Here is a 17,622-nt window from a genome sequence, read left to right on the forward strand (position 1 = left end):
TTTGCCATACGGCATCTACAGCCTTTTATAGGAGAAAATCAAGCTTGATTATGGAAATTGAAAAGGCGTGACAGTCAAGCCAAGCGTAACTTGCAAGCAAATGATATATAGAAGGAAACTAACATTGCGACCAAGCTTTGGGAAATCAGAGGAAGATTGGGGAAGGTTCGAGAATCCTATCACACTAATTCTAACTTATGGCAATGGCTTAATCGACAATTAAGCCAAGGCAATATAATTGTCACTCAAAATGCCAAGACATAAAGATGGACCAAATCTATCCTGGTAAACACAAGTACAAAATAAACATCAAACGAGGAAAATTGAATTGTAATCCACACATACCATTTGGTAGATAGGACATCAGACTCCCGAACAATCCATATAACATAATCGGAATTTCAATGAATTTACATGTGTACTTGGAGGATCTGTTAAATCGTTTTCCTCTCTCATCTTCTTCATACATAACAATCCACAAATCGAATCTGAAGCTCTCATTTTTCAGTCTCTCTATATCAAAACTTTGTTCCTGGAAATAGCAATAAACAAAAACTTTCAATTACTTTATTCCAATTTGGTAGCCAAAAAATAAAAAATAAATCAAATCAAATAAATTTACTAACCCTAGATTTGATTTCTTTAGAAGAAAAAAGGAGCTAAAGAAAATTACAAAAAATCTTGAATCTAATTTCCATATTATTGTAGTCCCCCGTATTTGAAAAAACTACCTAATCTAATCACAGTCAAGTGGGAGTTTTTCTTTCTTTTCTTTTCTGTTCTTTTTTTTTTTTTTTCTTTTTTCAAATTTACTTTCTTTTTCAACCTGCTCCCAGTTCGGCCCAAATACGAATCTATGAATTTTTGAACAATTCTGGACCAAATTGATATATGCTCAGAGAAAATCGTACAATTTCACTAATATGAATAACCGTGAGGGAGGAAAAAAAAATAAAAAATAAAAAATAAAAAAAAAACTGTAAAAGGCACACCTACGTCTGTTTGGAGTAAGAGGAAGAGGTGGGGACACGCTTGTTCCGAAACATCATGTATCCGACGGGTAATACGACTCCGATCATCATGAGCGCCGCTCCTATTATGTATCTCAGCGGGCTCGGCGGTTCCACCTCTATCAACCTCTTGAACTGCAAATCATCACCCAAATATAACTTTCACTGAATACCTTCCTAATGTTTTGTGTACGAGATCTAAGCGAGAGAGAGAGAGAGAGAGAGAGAGAGAGAGAGAGAGAGAGACTTACAGGCATGTTTGGATTGTCCAGCTTAAACAGAACGTTTCGATGTGTCTGAGTTTGTTCTAACGGAGAGGGACAAAAGGGACTTACCACCGGAGTGATCTGGGTGCTCTCTCCTGTGAGATTACTCCAGTGAGCTTCTTCAACAACCACGTTTCGCCACGTGGCAAACGTGACAGTCACCGCCATTATAAATTAATGGGACTGATAGTTCGTCCAAAGTGGGCCTCATGCCCAGCCTATTCAGTACCGGGCTAGATCTCAACTTAATGAACCCAAATTTGGGCTCGCCTCGGACCTTGAAATTGCTGGTGTCTGTTTTTTAAACTAGTACTGTTGAAAATTATTTTTTTATTCTATAATTATTCTACAATACTTATAAGGTAATCTCAATCAATTCTTAAACCATTCCTTGTTAAAAAAAATAAAAGAAGAAAAAATGTAACTACATACTACACCTGTAACACCCCCAAAATTAATTAACTTAAAATGTTACACATAATTTTGGTTTCTATTTGGTTGCAGTGTAGAGATGACTTTGTAATGTCTTGTGTTGCTTTATAAGGATTTAATTCATCCAATTTGTTATTCGTAGTATCTTCACACTAATTAACTTATAATTAGTTGAATTTACTACACTTAACTCTAACTCTTAGAGTAAAAAAAAAAAAAAAAAAATTGCATCATTGGTCCATGTAGTTGGTCTAAATTACAAATCACTCCATGTGGTATAAAAAATAATTATAAGGTCCTTGAGGTATGCAAAAATTACAAATTACTCATTGAAATTGTTTTCCGTCCACAAACTTAACAGAATCCGTTATGTTGCCACATCAATCCTAATAAAAACGTAACACCTGTCACTCTTAATAAAAAAAAAGTTATTAATATATCAAAAATTAAAAACCTAAAATTTTCAAAATTATTTTTCTTAAAAAAAAAAAAAATGGTTCAGGACTTGGGAGGGGCAGCTACCATGGAATTGGAGATGAGCCAGTTAATTATACAGGAGGGTATTTTTGTAAGGGATAATTGCACCATCGGTCTCTGTGATTGGCTCTAATTGCAAATCACTCCATGTGGTAACAAAATTAAATAGAGGATCCCTCTGGTAAACCATAATAACAAATAGGTCCCTGAACATGTTTTTCGTTAGCCATATTAACAGTTGTCGTTACTTCGCCACGTCAGAACCAATAAGAGGCCGACACGTGTAATTTTTTTTAAAAAAATATTAACACAAATTTTTTATTTAACACGTCGGTTTTGGGTTGTATACGTATGACACGTGTCAATTTTTTTCCACGTCAGCTACAGTAACTTTCTAAGGTTTTCTTTTATTTTTTTTCCCCCAAACTTAACCCCTGATAGGTTAATCCCTTCTTCTGCTTCCCATCCGCTCTCCCCACTGTCCGACTCTCATCGCCCGACACTCTCTCTTCCTCACTAGTCATGCCGCCCACCCACTCACGAGTCACGCCGGCCACCCACCTATTTCCTCCTCACGAATCACGCCGGTCACCACCCATCTCTTCCTCAAGAGTCACGCCGGTTACCACGTATTTCACCATCTGCTAAGCACCGCCGGAATCAGAGGTAAGCAACCCGCCGGTCAACACCTATCTCCTTGACAAACCTTTCAATCGTGTTCGAGCACTGCTGGACTTAGAGGTAAGCGACCTTCCTTCCTTTGCGTTTTTTTTCAATCTCCTATTGAATATGAATTTCCTAAGACATGTTAATCGCTTCGCCTATTGTTGTGAACATATAATTTATTTGTAAGCTTTTGGGATCCATTTTTTGGAAATGGGAATATAGCATATGAGTGGAAAACATCAGACAACAAAATTTATGTTAAAAATATCTGAAGTACTTATGTTCTTGAACCAGTGGGCATAAACAGTGCAAAGTAACTTCCATTGATGTTTTTAATATAAGTTCTTACACATTGAACATTCTTGATGTTTGTAAGTTCGGTTTATAAGAATTTTGAAAGTGTCTTCATCTACCAAATTTGGAGGTATAGTCTAGAAAACTCACGACTGTTTCGATGGGTTGGAGATAAGTGAGTTTAGATCTGCAATATAAACTTATCTGACCAAACTCATAATAATTTTTTTTTTTTTGGTTATTTTTTAAAGATATAAGTTTAGTTTAGAATGAGAAACAGAATGGAAATGGAATTGGAACCCCTTTGTTAATTGAAATCATTTGTGTGTTGATTTAGATGTCATCGAATTGGTCATCATTGGGAAATGGCAATGAAGAGTCGTTGCGGGAATGCTATTGTGGTATGAAAACATACCTAAGGACTTCATGGACGGAAAAAAAATCCAGGGAGACGGTTCTTTGGACGCGGTCAATACGACAAAGGCCAACATTGCAAGTATTTTGAATGGTTTGAACCACGCCTTTGTGAACATGGCGGCAAGCTTGTATTTGAAATGAGGGTGAGGATTAAGGCCATGGAAGATGAACGTCGGAAACAAGCGAAGAAAGAGAAGCGATTAAATGTCTTTTTGTTTGTGTCGTGGGGATTAATTGTTACACTTTTGTTAGGTTTTATGTGTTAGTTTTAGATTACCTTTGTTCATGTAGTTAATGCTTTTGTTATATGTCATCAGTTGTAATTTTATTTCATGAACCTTAAGGATGTAAAATGTCACTACTTGAAATTGGTATTATCAAAGGTTGTATATGATGAGAATACTGTTAACCACTAAAGGAAAGACCTATTTGACATACTCATATTAAAAGGGTGACAATCACTTATGGAAAATGCTTGAGAAAGTTGGTTCTGGGTGAAGTTTTGTTAGAGTTGGATACATTGTGCAATCTTCAGCTTTCAAATTCATACATACAGACCAATTAACATCTATATTCTCTAAATTCTAAAAATAACATCCAAAGAACAAAGATCAAAATAATCCTTTTGGCCATTCCAGAGTTGAGTTAAACACTTTACCTTAATGTCAATAGAATCCTTAATACATCATACATTAACAAAATACCACTATGCACCAACAAAACAGCATCGTGTGGTTACTAACAAAATACTCATATACATCAACAAAACACCATCAGTATAGTTTTTTACAAAATACCACAATACATCAACAAAACACCATCATATTGTTCCTAACAAAATACCACCAAACATCAATAAAACACTATCATATTGTTTCTGACAAAATACCACCAAACATCAACAAAACAATAACATAATCATTCCATCATTTATACTCAATCACAAAATATGTTACTCCATTCCTGCACCCCATCATGTTGCGAACCCCTAGCAGTTGTGACAGTACCCTGCAGGAAAAACAACAACACAACAACATTATACTCAATCAAAAACAACAAAACACATTAAAAAAAGTTTTCCCCATCCCCCTGAACACTAAACACTGAAACCCTTGGATAGCAACTATGATGAGATCCAACTCAAAGAAAATAAAGGAAATATCCAGCATTGAACTCAAAATCAACATGGTCAAATGGAGAGCTGCAACACATATTCACATGCAACCTAATTCCCCATATAGATCCAACTAATACCCCATAACCGAAATTGGTGAAATCAGTTCCTACAACTTCACTATGCTAACTAGGCTACCATGTTATGTTGGATGTTCCAGTCGCATGTGCTTCGGAGACCGAATCATTACTCACATTCCCCTAAATGAGAAAAAATTATACAACGTTTTAAATCAATTAGTATTATCCAATATAGTAAAAAGATTAGCAAAAGTTGTCGTCACAGTTCCTACCACTTCACTGTGCTGACTAGGCTGCCCCGTTATGTTGGTTGTTCCAGTTGCATTTGGTTCCAAGACCGAATCATTACTCACATTTCCCTAAATGAAAAAACAATATACATCAACAAAGGATTGAGACAAATAGCTAAACATAACATATATAAATGATTCAGCAAAACAGTAATCCTTACAATTATTTTCTTTTTACTAGGTTTCTTCTTATATGTCCTACGGTTAGGCCTCAATGGCCCGTGGCATGACTTGACATTATGGCCAAGTAACCCACAGTTCCCACACCTAACATCATACCCTTGCCTTGTAACTTTATACGGATGTTGAGGCTCATCCACATCTCTTCTCCTAACTTTTTTAGGGCGTCCGGGTTGAGTTCTCACCAATGGTGGTAGAATGGTGACAACAGTAACTTTTGGCCATTCCTCAGGCTCAGGCATTGGATGGATTGAAGGACCGTATGCTTTCTTGTACGTATCATACCGGTAGCACGCATGCACAAAGTCTTCTGGATTACGCCGATCAGCGTAAATGGCAGCACATGCATGAGGACACGTAATCCCATTAAGCTGCCATCTACCACAGCTACATGTCATCGTCTCAATATTAACCACCCTCCTTGAACCGTAGCAGTTCTCTACCTCAAACACTGCCCCATCTCGCCATTCACAAATGTAGTTTCTCTGTAGATCTTTAGACCTCTCTAGCTTTTTTCGGATCTTTGGACAAATCCCATTAATGGCTTGACTGGCTCATTCTCTTTTAGTGTGGTACCTATTCATCAACTGTCTCCTAATTGTCTCCAATATGGTTATGAGTGGCTTGTCTATAGCATCCTTAATCCATGAATTAAAGGACTCAACAATGTTATTGGAGATCATATCAATTTTGGCACTGGTTCCAAATGCATGCCTTGACCAACTTCTAGGATCAATTTTTTCCAAATAATCGAAAGCTTCTTGACTCATACCCTTAATCACATTCAGGTGCCATTTGAAATCCGATTCATTTGTGGCTCTAGCGGCTCCAAACAATTCATCCTTAAAATGCTCTTCCTTTCCACCCTTTCTGCTTGCAATTGGCATGAAGATGTTGGACACAAAACCTATGTTCAACCCCAGGGTACATAGTATCAAATGTATCCATGAGGCCCTGCAAAAGAGACAAATATATCACATTAGCATAGTACTTTTTTCAAAAAACATGCAATTGAAAAAAATGGTTCAAATATATCACATTTTGATGATCATACATAAATACCCCTCCATGCTCTTCGATAGGGCCGAGGAAATCAAGGAGACTAGCCATAAACCATGTCCATGAGTCTCTACACTCGGATTCTACAACGTCATAAGCAATTGGGTACATGTCATCATTCCCATCCCTGCTTACCGCACACAGTAACTGTTCCCTGTATGGACCCTTCAAATGGCAATCATCGGCCTACATCTAGCAATCATGCCTTTCTTGCATGCATCCAAGCATACAAACATCCTATGGAAATGATTGCCATTTTTTAACAAACCACACATGCTGCCCGGATTCCATTTGTGCACAGCTGCAGCATAGTCCCGACTGTTTTGGTAGTGCTCAACCTCACTCCCATACACCTTCTTCATGGCAATCGTCTTGGCTCGGTAGGCAACCCATTTTGAAATTTTAATATAGTAGTCCCTCTTAACTCGCTCTCTCAAAGCATGTATAGTCTATGTGGGATCGTCTCTAAAACTCTCAAGATATTGCTCGGCGATCCAATACATGTTGGCTTTTTTGTTCTCATGATGGGTGCCACAGTTATGCATAGGGACGAATGTTTTAATTTCAAATGCATCTCGTTTGTTTGACTGTGACAAATGTATCCGCCAACCACACTTCAATTTGCACGCCGCTGTCACCCGTATTTTATCATTGTGATGGTACACAAAATCAAGCCCATTCTGAATGGCATAATTCTTAATGGCAACCTTAAACATTGTTGTAGTTGGAAATCAGAGCCTTTTTTCTAGGAATATTTTGCCTTTCAAATCATGTTCAGTGAAGTCCCGGTATCTTATCTTCTTCTTGCACCTCCCCCGAGTTTGAGAAGCATTCACATCGTCAGACTTTGATGATAAACTCTCCATCTCCCTCTCACTATCAGCAGAATCAGATGAGATGGCATCCTTGTTATGTGCATTGGAGAATGCACCTACCTTAAACCAATCAATTTTTTCATGAGTATCCTCTTTACTTTTACCTCTCGTAACTATGTATAAAGATCTTCATCCTCAGCATCAGTTGTCTCATATCCAGTTAAATTTTCATCCAATTCATCAGCTTCATAATCAGGATCGTCAAATTCATCATATGAGTCCTTGCCAACCCCTTCATCCTCTCCAACCCCTTTTTCAACATAAGCATCTCCTAAATCTCCCTCATCCCCAACCCTTAAAATCTCAACATCAGCTGGTTGTTTGGTTGGGTCGATTAAATCAGGCATGTCGGTTTGGCGATCGACATATAAGTGCAAGACGCTTCTATTTTTTGTTAGTATCCGATCAATCATAGTGATAATATCACTATCATTACGGATGTGACTAGGGCCATTGACTGACCACTCGTCATCAAGCTTATACCAATAATCACTACAATTCCTGTACCCCAACTCATGTAGCTTACTTTCCCAAACCGTAATCGATAATACATCTTCGTCAATCTCTCCATCGTCATATATCTCGCCTCTGACATTACACATGCATAGATATTCGGGGTGACCACCATGGTACATGAGAACTCTTACCATTTCTACGACAGTATAAAAATTAACATTAGATTATTAGGATTCATCATACATAAACCAGAATGAAAGTAAACAAAACACTAGATTAATGACAAATATATCACTTTGAATTCTAGTTTGTATGGACTCTAGCAAATGCTTTACAAATCAAAACACAAGTCTTGTTCATATAAAAGAATCGTAACATAAGAGACAAATATTAAATGAAACTCAACCCTCACAATGAAAAAGATATCTAACCAGAATGAAAACAAGCTACTCTTTTGGCAATGCTAAAAAGTTCAATTTATTCCCAAATGATCAATTGTTTAATTTATTTAAGAGTTCAAATTGAAATAGACTTAAGAGTTGTATAGATAACTTAAGAGTTCAATTTATCTATAAGCCTAAAAATGAACATGGTTTTTACTTAAGAATTCCTTTTGGGGTATTACAACTTTTATTATGATTATAACAAATTAGGTTGGGTTGGGTTGGGTTGTTGTAATAAATTATGGTTTAGTTGGGTTGTCGTAACATATTGGGCTAGTAGTTGTAATTGAATCTAGTGGATTGTTCACTAGGTTGTGTATAAATGGCCCAACTCTATCTTGGAATATTCAATTAGAACCTTTGAGTTTTAATAGTTAGCTTAGTCTTGTAGCTTGTTAATGGGCGACTAATCATCTCGAATTGATCTTATCCATTGTAATCCATTTCATTCCAATACAACAATTCATTCTATTCCATAATCATTCCATCATTTACTTAGCAAAAAATATCTTTAGCATATATCTAAACCCTAAACCATGTTTCAAACCATGTATTCAATAGGTAATGGAAAAAATAATGCCAAGGAACAATCACCCAACCACTGTATTCAATAGGTAATGGACCACACACTATCGTATTTTATGGACCACACAGTATATAGCCGAGCATGAAGACAAAGAAAGAGCTAAAACAAACCCCACCATCCTATGCATGCAGACAAACAAATGGGTAAAACAGGCCCCACAAATGGCACCAAGAGATATAAAAAGAACCGACAACCCTAACTTTTTTGAAACCCACTATCTCCAACATCTATTTAATCCCAATAGTGGTCGATCTATCTCCAACCCATCTAAACAGGCTAGTCAGAAGTTTCAAGGACGATCGACAAAAAAAAAATGAGAAAGTTGCTTACCTCTAATATGCCCACTGGTTCACGGGCGTGACTCTTGACGAAGATGATGGGTAACCGGTGCACCTCTTGAGGAAGGGATGGATGGTGACCGGAGTGATTCGTGAGGAATAAATGGGTGGGTGGCCAGCGTGACTGGTGAGGAAGAGGGAGTGTCGAGCGATGAGAGTTGGACAGTGGGAGATCGGATGGTTAAGTTTGGGGGAAGAAAAAAAATGAAAACCCTAGAAAGTTACTGTAGCTGATGTGGAAAAAAATGACACGTGTGTCATACGTGTACAACCCAAAACTGACGTGTTAAATCAAACATTTGTGTTAATATTTTTTTTAAAAAAATTACACGTGTCGGCCTCTAATTGATTCTGACGTGGCGGGGTAACAGCAACTGTTCAAATGGCTGGCGAAAAATACGTTCAGGGACCTATTTGTTATTATGGTTTACCAGAGGGACCCCCATTTAATTTTGTTACCACAGGGAGTGATTTGCAATTAGAGCCAACCACAAGGACAAATGGTGCAATTATCCTTTTTTGTAATTTCACATAATGTAAAATTACAAAAACACCCTTCTATATAACTAACTCGCTCATCTCCAGTTGAAACTCAACTGGAAAGGATCCTCTTGCGGCTACCATGGGCCAAGGTGGCACATGAGCCACCCCAGAAGTGACCAACGCCACCCTCATGGATCTATTTTTTTTTTGAACAAAGTATCGTCTTCATTACTGAGGAACCACCCCAAAAAGGTAATACAATATGGACCCAATACAGAGAAAACAAAGCACCACCACCCCCATGGACATGGGGTGGCCACGCGCCAGGGTGGCTCGAAGCCCACCCCCTGCTTTGAGGTGGCGCACGAGCCACCTCAAATGGGGCCAGGGGTGGCGCACGGCCACCCCCAATTGATTGGTGTGGCCTGCGAGCCAACCCCCATCTCCAAAGGGGGTGGCTTCCACCCCTCCCAAGTCCGAAACCTCCTTTTTTTTCTTTTCTTTTTTTTTTAAGTGAAAATAATTTATTGACTTCTAATTTAAACCAAGTGTGTGTTTGTGTGCAAACAAATATCTTAAATGCAGAATTTAAATGAGACAAGATATTTGTTACGAAGTGGAAACTCTATGAAGAGAAAAAAATCACTCTGGGGCAGCCAAATCCAGGAAATCCACTATCCAAAAACAAAGCTAGTTACAAGACACTCGTAAACTCGGACTCACATAACCCTATGCAATAGTCATACCTTTAACTCTGACATGTAACCCAACACAAACCCTTCCCAACCAGATCTTCCATCTAAAGGGGTTTTTGATGGATTTCTTTACCTTAGGGCCAACCCCTAAGATAGACTTCATATGAACACTTGAGCACACACTGTCACTGGCTTAATAGCTAGCGGATCTTTGATTCTCCCTAAATACCCTCTCAAAGCACTATGGAACTCTTTGTTGAATTCTGTACAAAACATTAGCCTAGAGCCCCCTATTTATAGGCTTCAAGAGACCTCAAAAACTGCTGAGATCCAGACTCTGACTAGCGAGCGACTGGACGGAAGTTAGCCACGTCTGGACGATTTTCTGCAATATCCTTTCAGAAACAGCGTAATTTTATCTTTATCGAGTTTACGTTCGGACGGTCTTCGCTAAATCCTTTCCGCGTTCGAACGGAACTATGGAATATTCTGAACTACTGGACATCGTCCGGACGTATTGCCACGTCATCCGAACAGTGTTGCTTTGACTTCCGGACGTCTTCAATGTTTATCTGTAAGACACTGTGGGGCATCCGGACGCATTCATAGGCCAGTTCGGCCGGTTGCACAGGAATCGGCTGATTTGACTTGGTTTTTGCAATGGACTCTTCATGGATATGAAGCTTGTGAACAATAAATGTCTGAATATATGAAGATTCTGATTTAAAAACCAACTGTCCTGTTAAAACGCAACCATTACATAAAGTGTTTTTGTTTTATCCAAAATGTAGCCAATAAAATACTAACAAACTCCCCCTTTGGCCATTCTGGGACAAAAACACTTGACTGGTTTGGAAATACATTTCTGGTCTTAAAAACCAAACCAAATATAACCAAAAAATACTCCCCCTTTTTGTCACACAATGACAAAGGGTAAACAGAGTATTAATTAAAAACCAGAAGTGTTTAATAATTATACCAAAAAGTAAGCACAAATGTAAAAATGTTCAAAAACCAAAACAAGACTGAACATAACAAAAATAAAGCTCAATCATCATCATCATTCTGCTTGATGATGATATTTGAGACACTATCGGATGTCGATCTGGCTTTGCTCGACACGCTCCCCTATAAGATTGACTTCCCGCTGAAGAGCTGACATGGAAGTCATAAGCTGTGCAAAAGCAGCCTCAATGTCGAAGGAGGGAGGCACAGCCTGGGAAGATGATGGTGCAGCTGCTGTGGGGAGATTTGGTGGTGGCTGAGGAACATCGCCTTGAGCCTCATGCCGCAACTGGGCATTGGACTTCATGAGAGTCTAGATGCCAAGGGGATCTGGAATCCGTGAGCGAGGCTCGGAGTCTGAAATATCTGTCACGACCTGCAGACAGATTTGAGTGATCAAACACCCAAAAGAGAGACTCGGTTTCTTCTCATCTCGAACCTCAAGCATTGTGTGCAAGATGTGCTTGCACAGGCAAAATGGAGTCTGCATCACTATGGCATACAGAAGGGTGGCCTTCTTGAGAATCAGCTCACTCCGACAAGCTTGAGGCCAGATGTTTGTCACCACAATTTTTGCTAAAAATCGGTGCATAGGAGAACAGGCACTGATGTTGATCTAGGAGTGGGACTTGTCCTCATGCTGTGGTCTCGTCCCAAAGAAGTCATGAAGAAAATCAATGTTGGGAGCCTCATCAGGAAACGGAGCTCCGGAGACTGGCAAAACAGGGACCCCGATCACAGAACTGATAAGCTGGGGGTCTATCAGAATAGCCTGGCCTCTGACCATAGTTTGCATGATCAGTCCATGATCATCATCCTGAGTGACGATCATATGGCCATAAAATTCCCGCATCAGTCTTGGAAAGGCCTTGTAGGCACAATTGTAAAGGTACTCCCAGTTGTTCTCTAGGAGCATCTGAGCTATGGAAGTAGAACGGGGTCTCTCAGATCTGGGCGGAGAAGATTCCACTCAGATAGGACCTGTCGTGATTGCATACGGTGCAATCGGTCAGCAACTGATTCATCAATTCGTTGTCTGACTCAGGGAGGAGAACCGTCTGAAAACATAATTTTTGGACTAAAAAAAAAAACACAGACACAAATCCATGAAAACATTAATTCCTGTTAGTCCAAAAAAAATTTGGGCATTATAATGGCTGTAAAATGGACTTATCCCAAAAATTACAACATCAAAAATCACAACCCAAATAACATTTAAGAACAAATATGCAAAATCTCAACTCAAATAATGAATTTTTTGAGCAATATTATATATTAAACTAAAAAAAAAATGAAAACTCAAAAACACACTTATTTTAAGCATGAAAACTTAAAAAAAAGTTAGTAGAAGAGTATAAATACATACCTGGGGAGGAGATGAAATGCAAAGACGACACGTGTACGTGAGAACTACGCATAAAAAGCTCAAGAAAAATGCACAAGACGACAAAAAACACAAAAGGAGGCGAAAAAGTGGGTTGCGGCGTGGGGAGAATGTGATTTAACCCTACAGGGTTCACCGTCCGGATGGAACTTAAGTGACGTCTGGACGTAGTGCCACGTAGAGGTCGCAAAAACACGCTCGTCTGGACAAGAATAATAAATGTCTGGACGAATCAACCATATCGTCCGGACAACCAGAAATACCGTCCAGCCATACAGGATCACCGTCCGGATGCTTCACACAAAAGAATCAGAAAAAGAGAGGAAAAAGAGCAGAAAAATATTTCCCAAATAATTTCCAGAGCACGCATGTATAAAACACAGATATCTTAGTTCAATTAGCATTTTAAAAAAAATCCAAGATATAATTGAGAGTTATGTTTTAATCACTACAAGAATTTCCCTCCAGAAGGACATTTTTCAATAGAAAACTTAACTCATGCAATGCGTGTGTGTGTGAAGGCTTTCTCAATAAGGTATGAAGTATGCTGAAATGACTTAAAACACCTAAATTTTTTAAAGAAGAGAGAAAATTAATGTTAGATCAGTCAAAAGTCAAACCTTATTATGTTAGGGCTTAGTTACCTTCATCTGATACACTCCCCCTAAGCTGCAACACTTTTATTTTACTATGTCCTTTAGTGACCGTCTATTTCCGCAATGATGTGGTCACTGACTATTTCTTTAGGGACAAGATCAAGAACAGATTTAGCATAAGTAGTGGATCTTTTTATTTATCCATGTTTATTCAGTTTTGAATGCCTTTTATCACTTGGTGCTGCAACCTAGAAAGAATGCCAAAGTTTATGGGTTCTAGGTTCAACTAGCAAGTTGGTCAATTTGACCATCTTGGCAAAAATCTGTCCCATTTAAAAAAAAAAATCCCAGTAGCTAAAAGTCAGAGGAGAGACACAAATACCTTAGGGGAGCCTTGGATAGTGCACATTCTTCATCGCAAGAGAAAAGCAACTATCTAGTATGGATGCCACTGGAAAACTTCGCAGATATAATAAAACTCTCAGTTATATAAAGGCAATTGAATAAATGCATCAGAAACTGAGACATCAGTTAAGCATACATAAGATATCTGGAAGTTATAAAACAATAAACCTATGCATCCTTTTAACCCCCTTTTTTTTATTAAAAAAAAAAAAAACAAACAAACATGCTTTCAAAGTAAAGAGAGTAGGATTGACCAAGCATGTATGGTAAAAACAAACCTGACCTCAGGGAGAGAGGTTTGAGAGTAACAAGATAGAAAAATAGCCGCTCGACGTGCTTTTACTATCATCCCTATTTAATACCTGCAGAATTTCCTTAAGACAACCCAAGAGGGAATATAGGGATAGAAAAGATGGTTCCAAAACAATATGCAAAGTTTTTATAAGATGATAAAATAAAATAAACTATGCAAGTGTACCTGTCATGCTCTAGGATTTAGGAACCAAAATCCTAGGCATGTGTGACCTTACCTACTAGGTAGGTCTGTCCCCCCTCGGGGAGTGTGTGTCCTCATCCTTGTCTTGTTCTTCCTTTTGATGCTGTAGAGCCAGAAATCTGACCAGATCTTGCATGAAAGTACTGGCGGAAGATGATTCTTCATTGGAGATGTCCCTTGCTGCAATCTTCTCTGGGACCCAAGTCTTTTTCGCTTGAGTAGGCTTCTGCAGCTGCTGAAGCTTTGGAACATGATTTCTAGGTGGAGATCTATGATGCTTGAGAGGCTTAGGTGGAGGACACCTTGGTCTGTTATGACTGCTAACTCCACATTGGTGACATATGAGAGTTTTAGGAGCCAGCCATTTTTTCTTTTGCTGAACTTGCCAATGTGGGCAATTTGGTTTGATGTGCCCTAGCTTGCCACAGAGATGGCATGTGGGAGGCTTTCTTCTTATAGGAAGCTTGACCAGAGGCTAAGGGTTGAAAGGAACTTCTCCTTCCATAACTGCTTTTCCCTTATCCATTCTTGGAGGTGGAGATTCAGGAATAATTGGCCGCACAAAAATGGTCTTGGAAGTAGGAGTATCAGAAGTAGGAACATACTCAAGACCGGTCTTGTCAGTTAGGCACTTCTGAATGGAGAGCATGTGAGTGAGCTTCTCGTCTGAGACTCTCTCTAGTTGTAACTGTGTCTTCAGTAGCTTCTCTTCTAAATCATTGATCTTTATGAGCATAGAGGTCTTCTCCGTCCTGAGGCTGTTCAGCTCTAGTATCTGCTGCTTGTATTTCTCCCGCAGCTTTAGGAATTCAACATATTGAAGTTGATAGGCTGACTGCATATCTTCTTCTTCACTATTCTCAGAGTAGTAGGACTGAGAATCCTCCTTATCTTCATATGGGGTAACGAATGCCAGGAATTTTTCTTCCCAGGAGTTTCTTCTTCTTTCTCAAACTCATCGCTGAGAGTTGCATTAAAGGCTTTCCCTTTTTGTTTCTTCAGATTTGCACATTCAGTCCTGATGTGCCCAAAACCTGAACATTCAAAGCACTGGGGACCCCTCGGATCTTTCTTTTCTGCTTCTTCTGTATCAATTGTGTGGGGAGCCTTTCTTAATCTGTCAAAGAACTTCTTCTTGAATTTATTATTCTTCATAAAACGCTCGAAGTTCTTGGCTAACATTGCCACTGCATCTTCATCAACATCGGAGTCTTCGTCAGATGAGATTGTGGATTTCTTCTTGGATGCCTTGGATGCCTTAAGGGCAATTGTCTTTGCCTTTCTGACCGGAGGTAAGGAATATTTGTATGTCTGAGGAGATCCTACCAGCTCTTCAATCTTCATCTCCTCCAGATCTTTGCTTTCTTCTATTGTTGTCACCTTAATCCTGAAACGCTCAGACAAAGATCTTAGTATCTTTCGGATGAGTTTTACATCCGAGATTTGCTTCCTAAAACTCACCATCGAGTTTCTTAGGTTGCTAATCTTAGTGTAGAACTCTCCGAATATCTCATCTTCTAGCATCTTAATTTCTTCAAATTTAAAAATCAACATTTGAAGTTTGGCAGATTTTACTAGTTTTGTGCCTTCATATGTTGTTTCTAGAATTTGCCATGCATCTTTAGCAATTTCACAATTTGAAATTCTTGCGAATTCAGATGGTGAAAGTGCTTGACATAGTGCATGGAGGGTTTTATCATTGGAAAGCCTTGTGCTTGTTTGAACAACAGTAATTTCGTCTGTTTCTTCTAGTTTAATCCAACCAGTTTCAACAATTTTCCAGACGTCAATAAATTTTAAAAAGAAGCGCATTCGGCCATAGTTCGTCCCATCAAAGGACGGAACAGAATTAAGATTTTGAGACATAATAATCAAAAACATAAGTCAAAAGGATACACTCAAGAAATAAATCTAAAACAGAGTGTACCTAGCTCTGATACCAATTGAAAATAATTTATTGACTTCTAAATTTAAACCAAGTGTGTGTTTGTGTGCAAACAAATATCTTAAATGCGGAATTTAAATGAGACAAGATATTTGTTACGAAGTGGAACCTCTATAAAGAGAAAAAAACTACTCCGAGGCAGCCAAACCCAGGAAATACACTATCCAAAAACAAAGCTAGTTACAAGACACTCGTACTCACATAACCCTATGCAGTAGTCATACCTTTAACTTTGACGTGTAGCCTAACACGAACGCTTCCCAACCAGATGTTCCACCTTAAAGGTTTTTGATGGATTCCTTTACCTTAGGGCTAACCCCTAAGATAGACTTCACACGAACACTTGAGAACACACTGGCACCGGCTTGAGAGCTAGCAGATCTTCGATTCTCCCTAAACACTCTCTCAAAGCACTATGGAATTCTTTGTTGAATTCTGTACAAAACACTAGCCTAGAGCCCCCTATTTATAGGCTTCAAGAGACCTCAAAAATTGCTGAGATTCAGACTCTGACTGGCGAGCGTTCGGACGGAAGTTAGCCACGTCCGGATAGTTTTCTGAGATATCCTTTCAGAAACAACGTAATGTTATCTTTATCGGGTTTACATCCGAACAGTTTAACCGAGCGTCCGGACGGTCTTCGCTAAATCCTTTTTGCGTTCGAACGGAACTCTGGAATATTCTGAACTACTGAACATCGTCCGGACGGTTTGCAGAGACTTCCCAAACAATGTCGACTTCTGAAAACAGACTCCTTGTTGAATACTGATTGACCTATCGTCCGGACGGTGTTACTCTGACGTCCGGACGTCTTCAATGTTTATCTGTAAGACACTGCAGGGCGTCCGGACGCATGCAAAGGCCCATCCGGACGGTTGCACAGGAACCGGCTGATTTGACTTGGTTTTTGCAATGGACTCTTCATGGATATCTTCTAGAAGCTTGTGAGCAGTAAATGTCTGGATATATGAAGATTCTGATTTAAAAACCGACTTACCTGTTAAAACGCAACCATCACATAAAGTGTTTTTGTTTTATCCAGAATGTAGCCAATAAAATACTAACAAAGAGTAACATGTATCGCGTTTTTATTGGGTCTGACGTAACGAACTCTATTATGTTTGTGGATGGAAAACAACTTTAGGGAGTAATTTGTAATTTTTGCTTACCACAAGGACCTTACAATTTTTTTTATACAACAGGAAGTGATTTGTAATTTAGGCCAATCACAAGGACCAATGGTGCAATTTTTCCTAAAATAAAATGGAAAGCAGAAAAGAATGATTTGAGACAAAAGTATATATCTTTAATATCATCATTAACTAGCATCGATACAAATGCACAGCTTCCAAAAAATTATAACTACAATATTGAACTACTTCTAACTATTTTACTCAAACCTGGCTATATGAGTCATTCACTTGCCATTTTCATCCCAACGAATGTTCAACCTGACAATCCACCAAACCTGCTAATCTATAAAACACCGAGGTGCTTCATAGTGAAAAAATAATTGCGTAAGTCAACAATTTAGTAAGTAAATTATCACAGAACTTGTTATGCGATTAGTCTTAAGTATTGAAAACATATTCCATAAAACCTGTAGAAATCGAAAATGTCATGTGTTTCA

At 38.7% G+C, this 17,622-nt stretch overlaps 1 protein-coding gene across 2 annotated transcripts; it reads right to left on the reverse strand.

Annotated features, from left to right (window-relative positions):
* Window positions 1-303: 303 nt before the first annotated feature.
* Window positions 304-1,405, reverse strand: LOC133853798 (uncharacterized). 2 transcript variants are annotated; one of them, XM_062289821.1, is made up of 3 exons: window positions 1,262-1,405; window positions 997-1,145; window positions 304-532 (listed from the first exon to the last, which is right to left on the reverse strand). In XM_062289821.1, exons 1-3 carry the CDS (start codon window positions 1,265-1,267, stop codon window positions 514-516), a joined length of 174 nt encoding a protein of 57 aa, XP_062145805.1. In that variant the 5' UTR covers window positions 1,268-1,405; the 3' UTR covers window positions 304-513. The 2 variants fall into 2 exon arrangements, with proteins under 2 accessions (XP_062145805.1, XP_062145806.1); XM_062289822.1 differs by having other exon boundaries at window positions 993-1,145.
* Window positions 1,406-17,622: the final 16,217 nt, after the last annotated feature.

The sequence above is a fragment of the Alnus glutinosa genome, chromosome 13 (genome assembly GCF_958979055.1).
Source record: "Alnus glutinosa chromosome 13, dhAlnGlut1.1, whole genome shotgun sequence".
In the NCBI taxonomy this organism is placed as follows: Eukaryota; Viridiplantae; Streptophyta; class Magnoliopsida; order Fagales; family Betulaceae; genus Alnus; species Alnus glutinosa.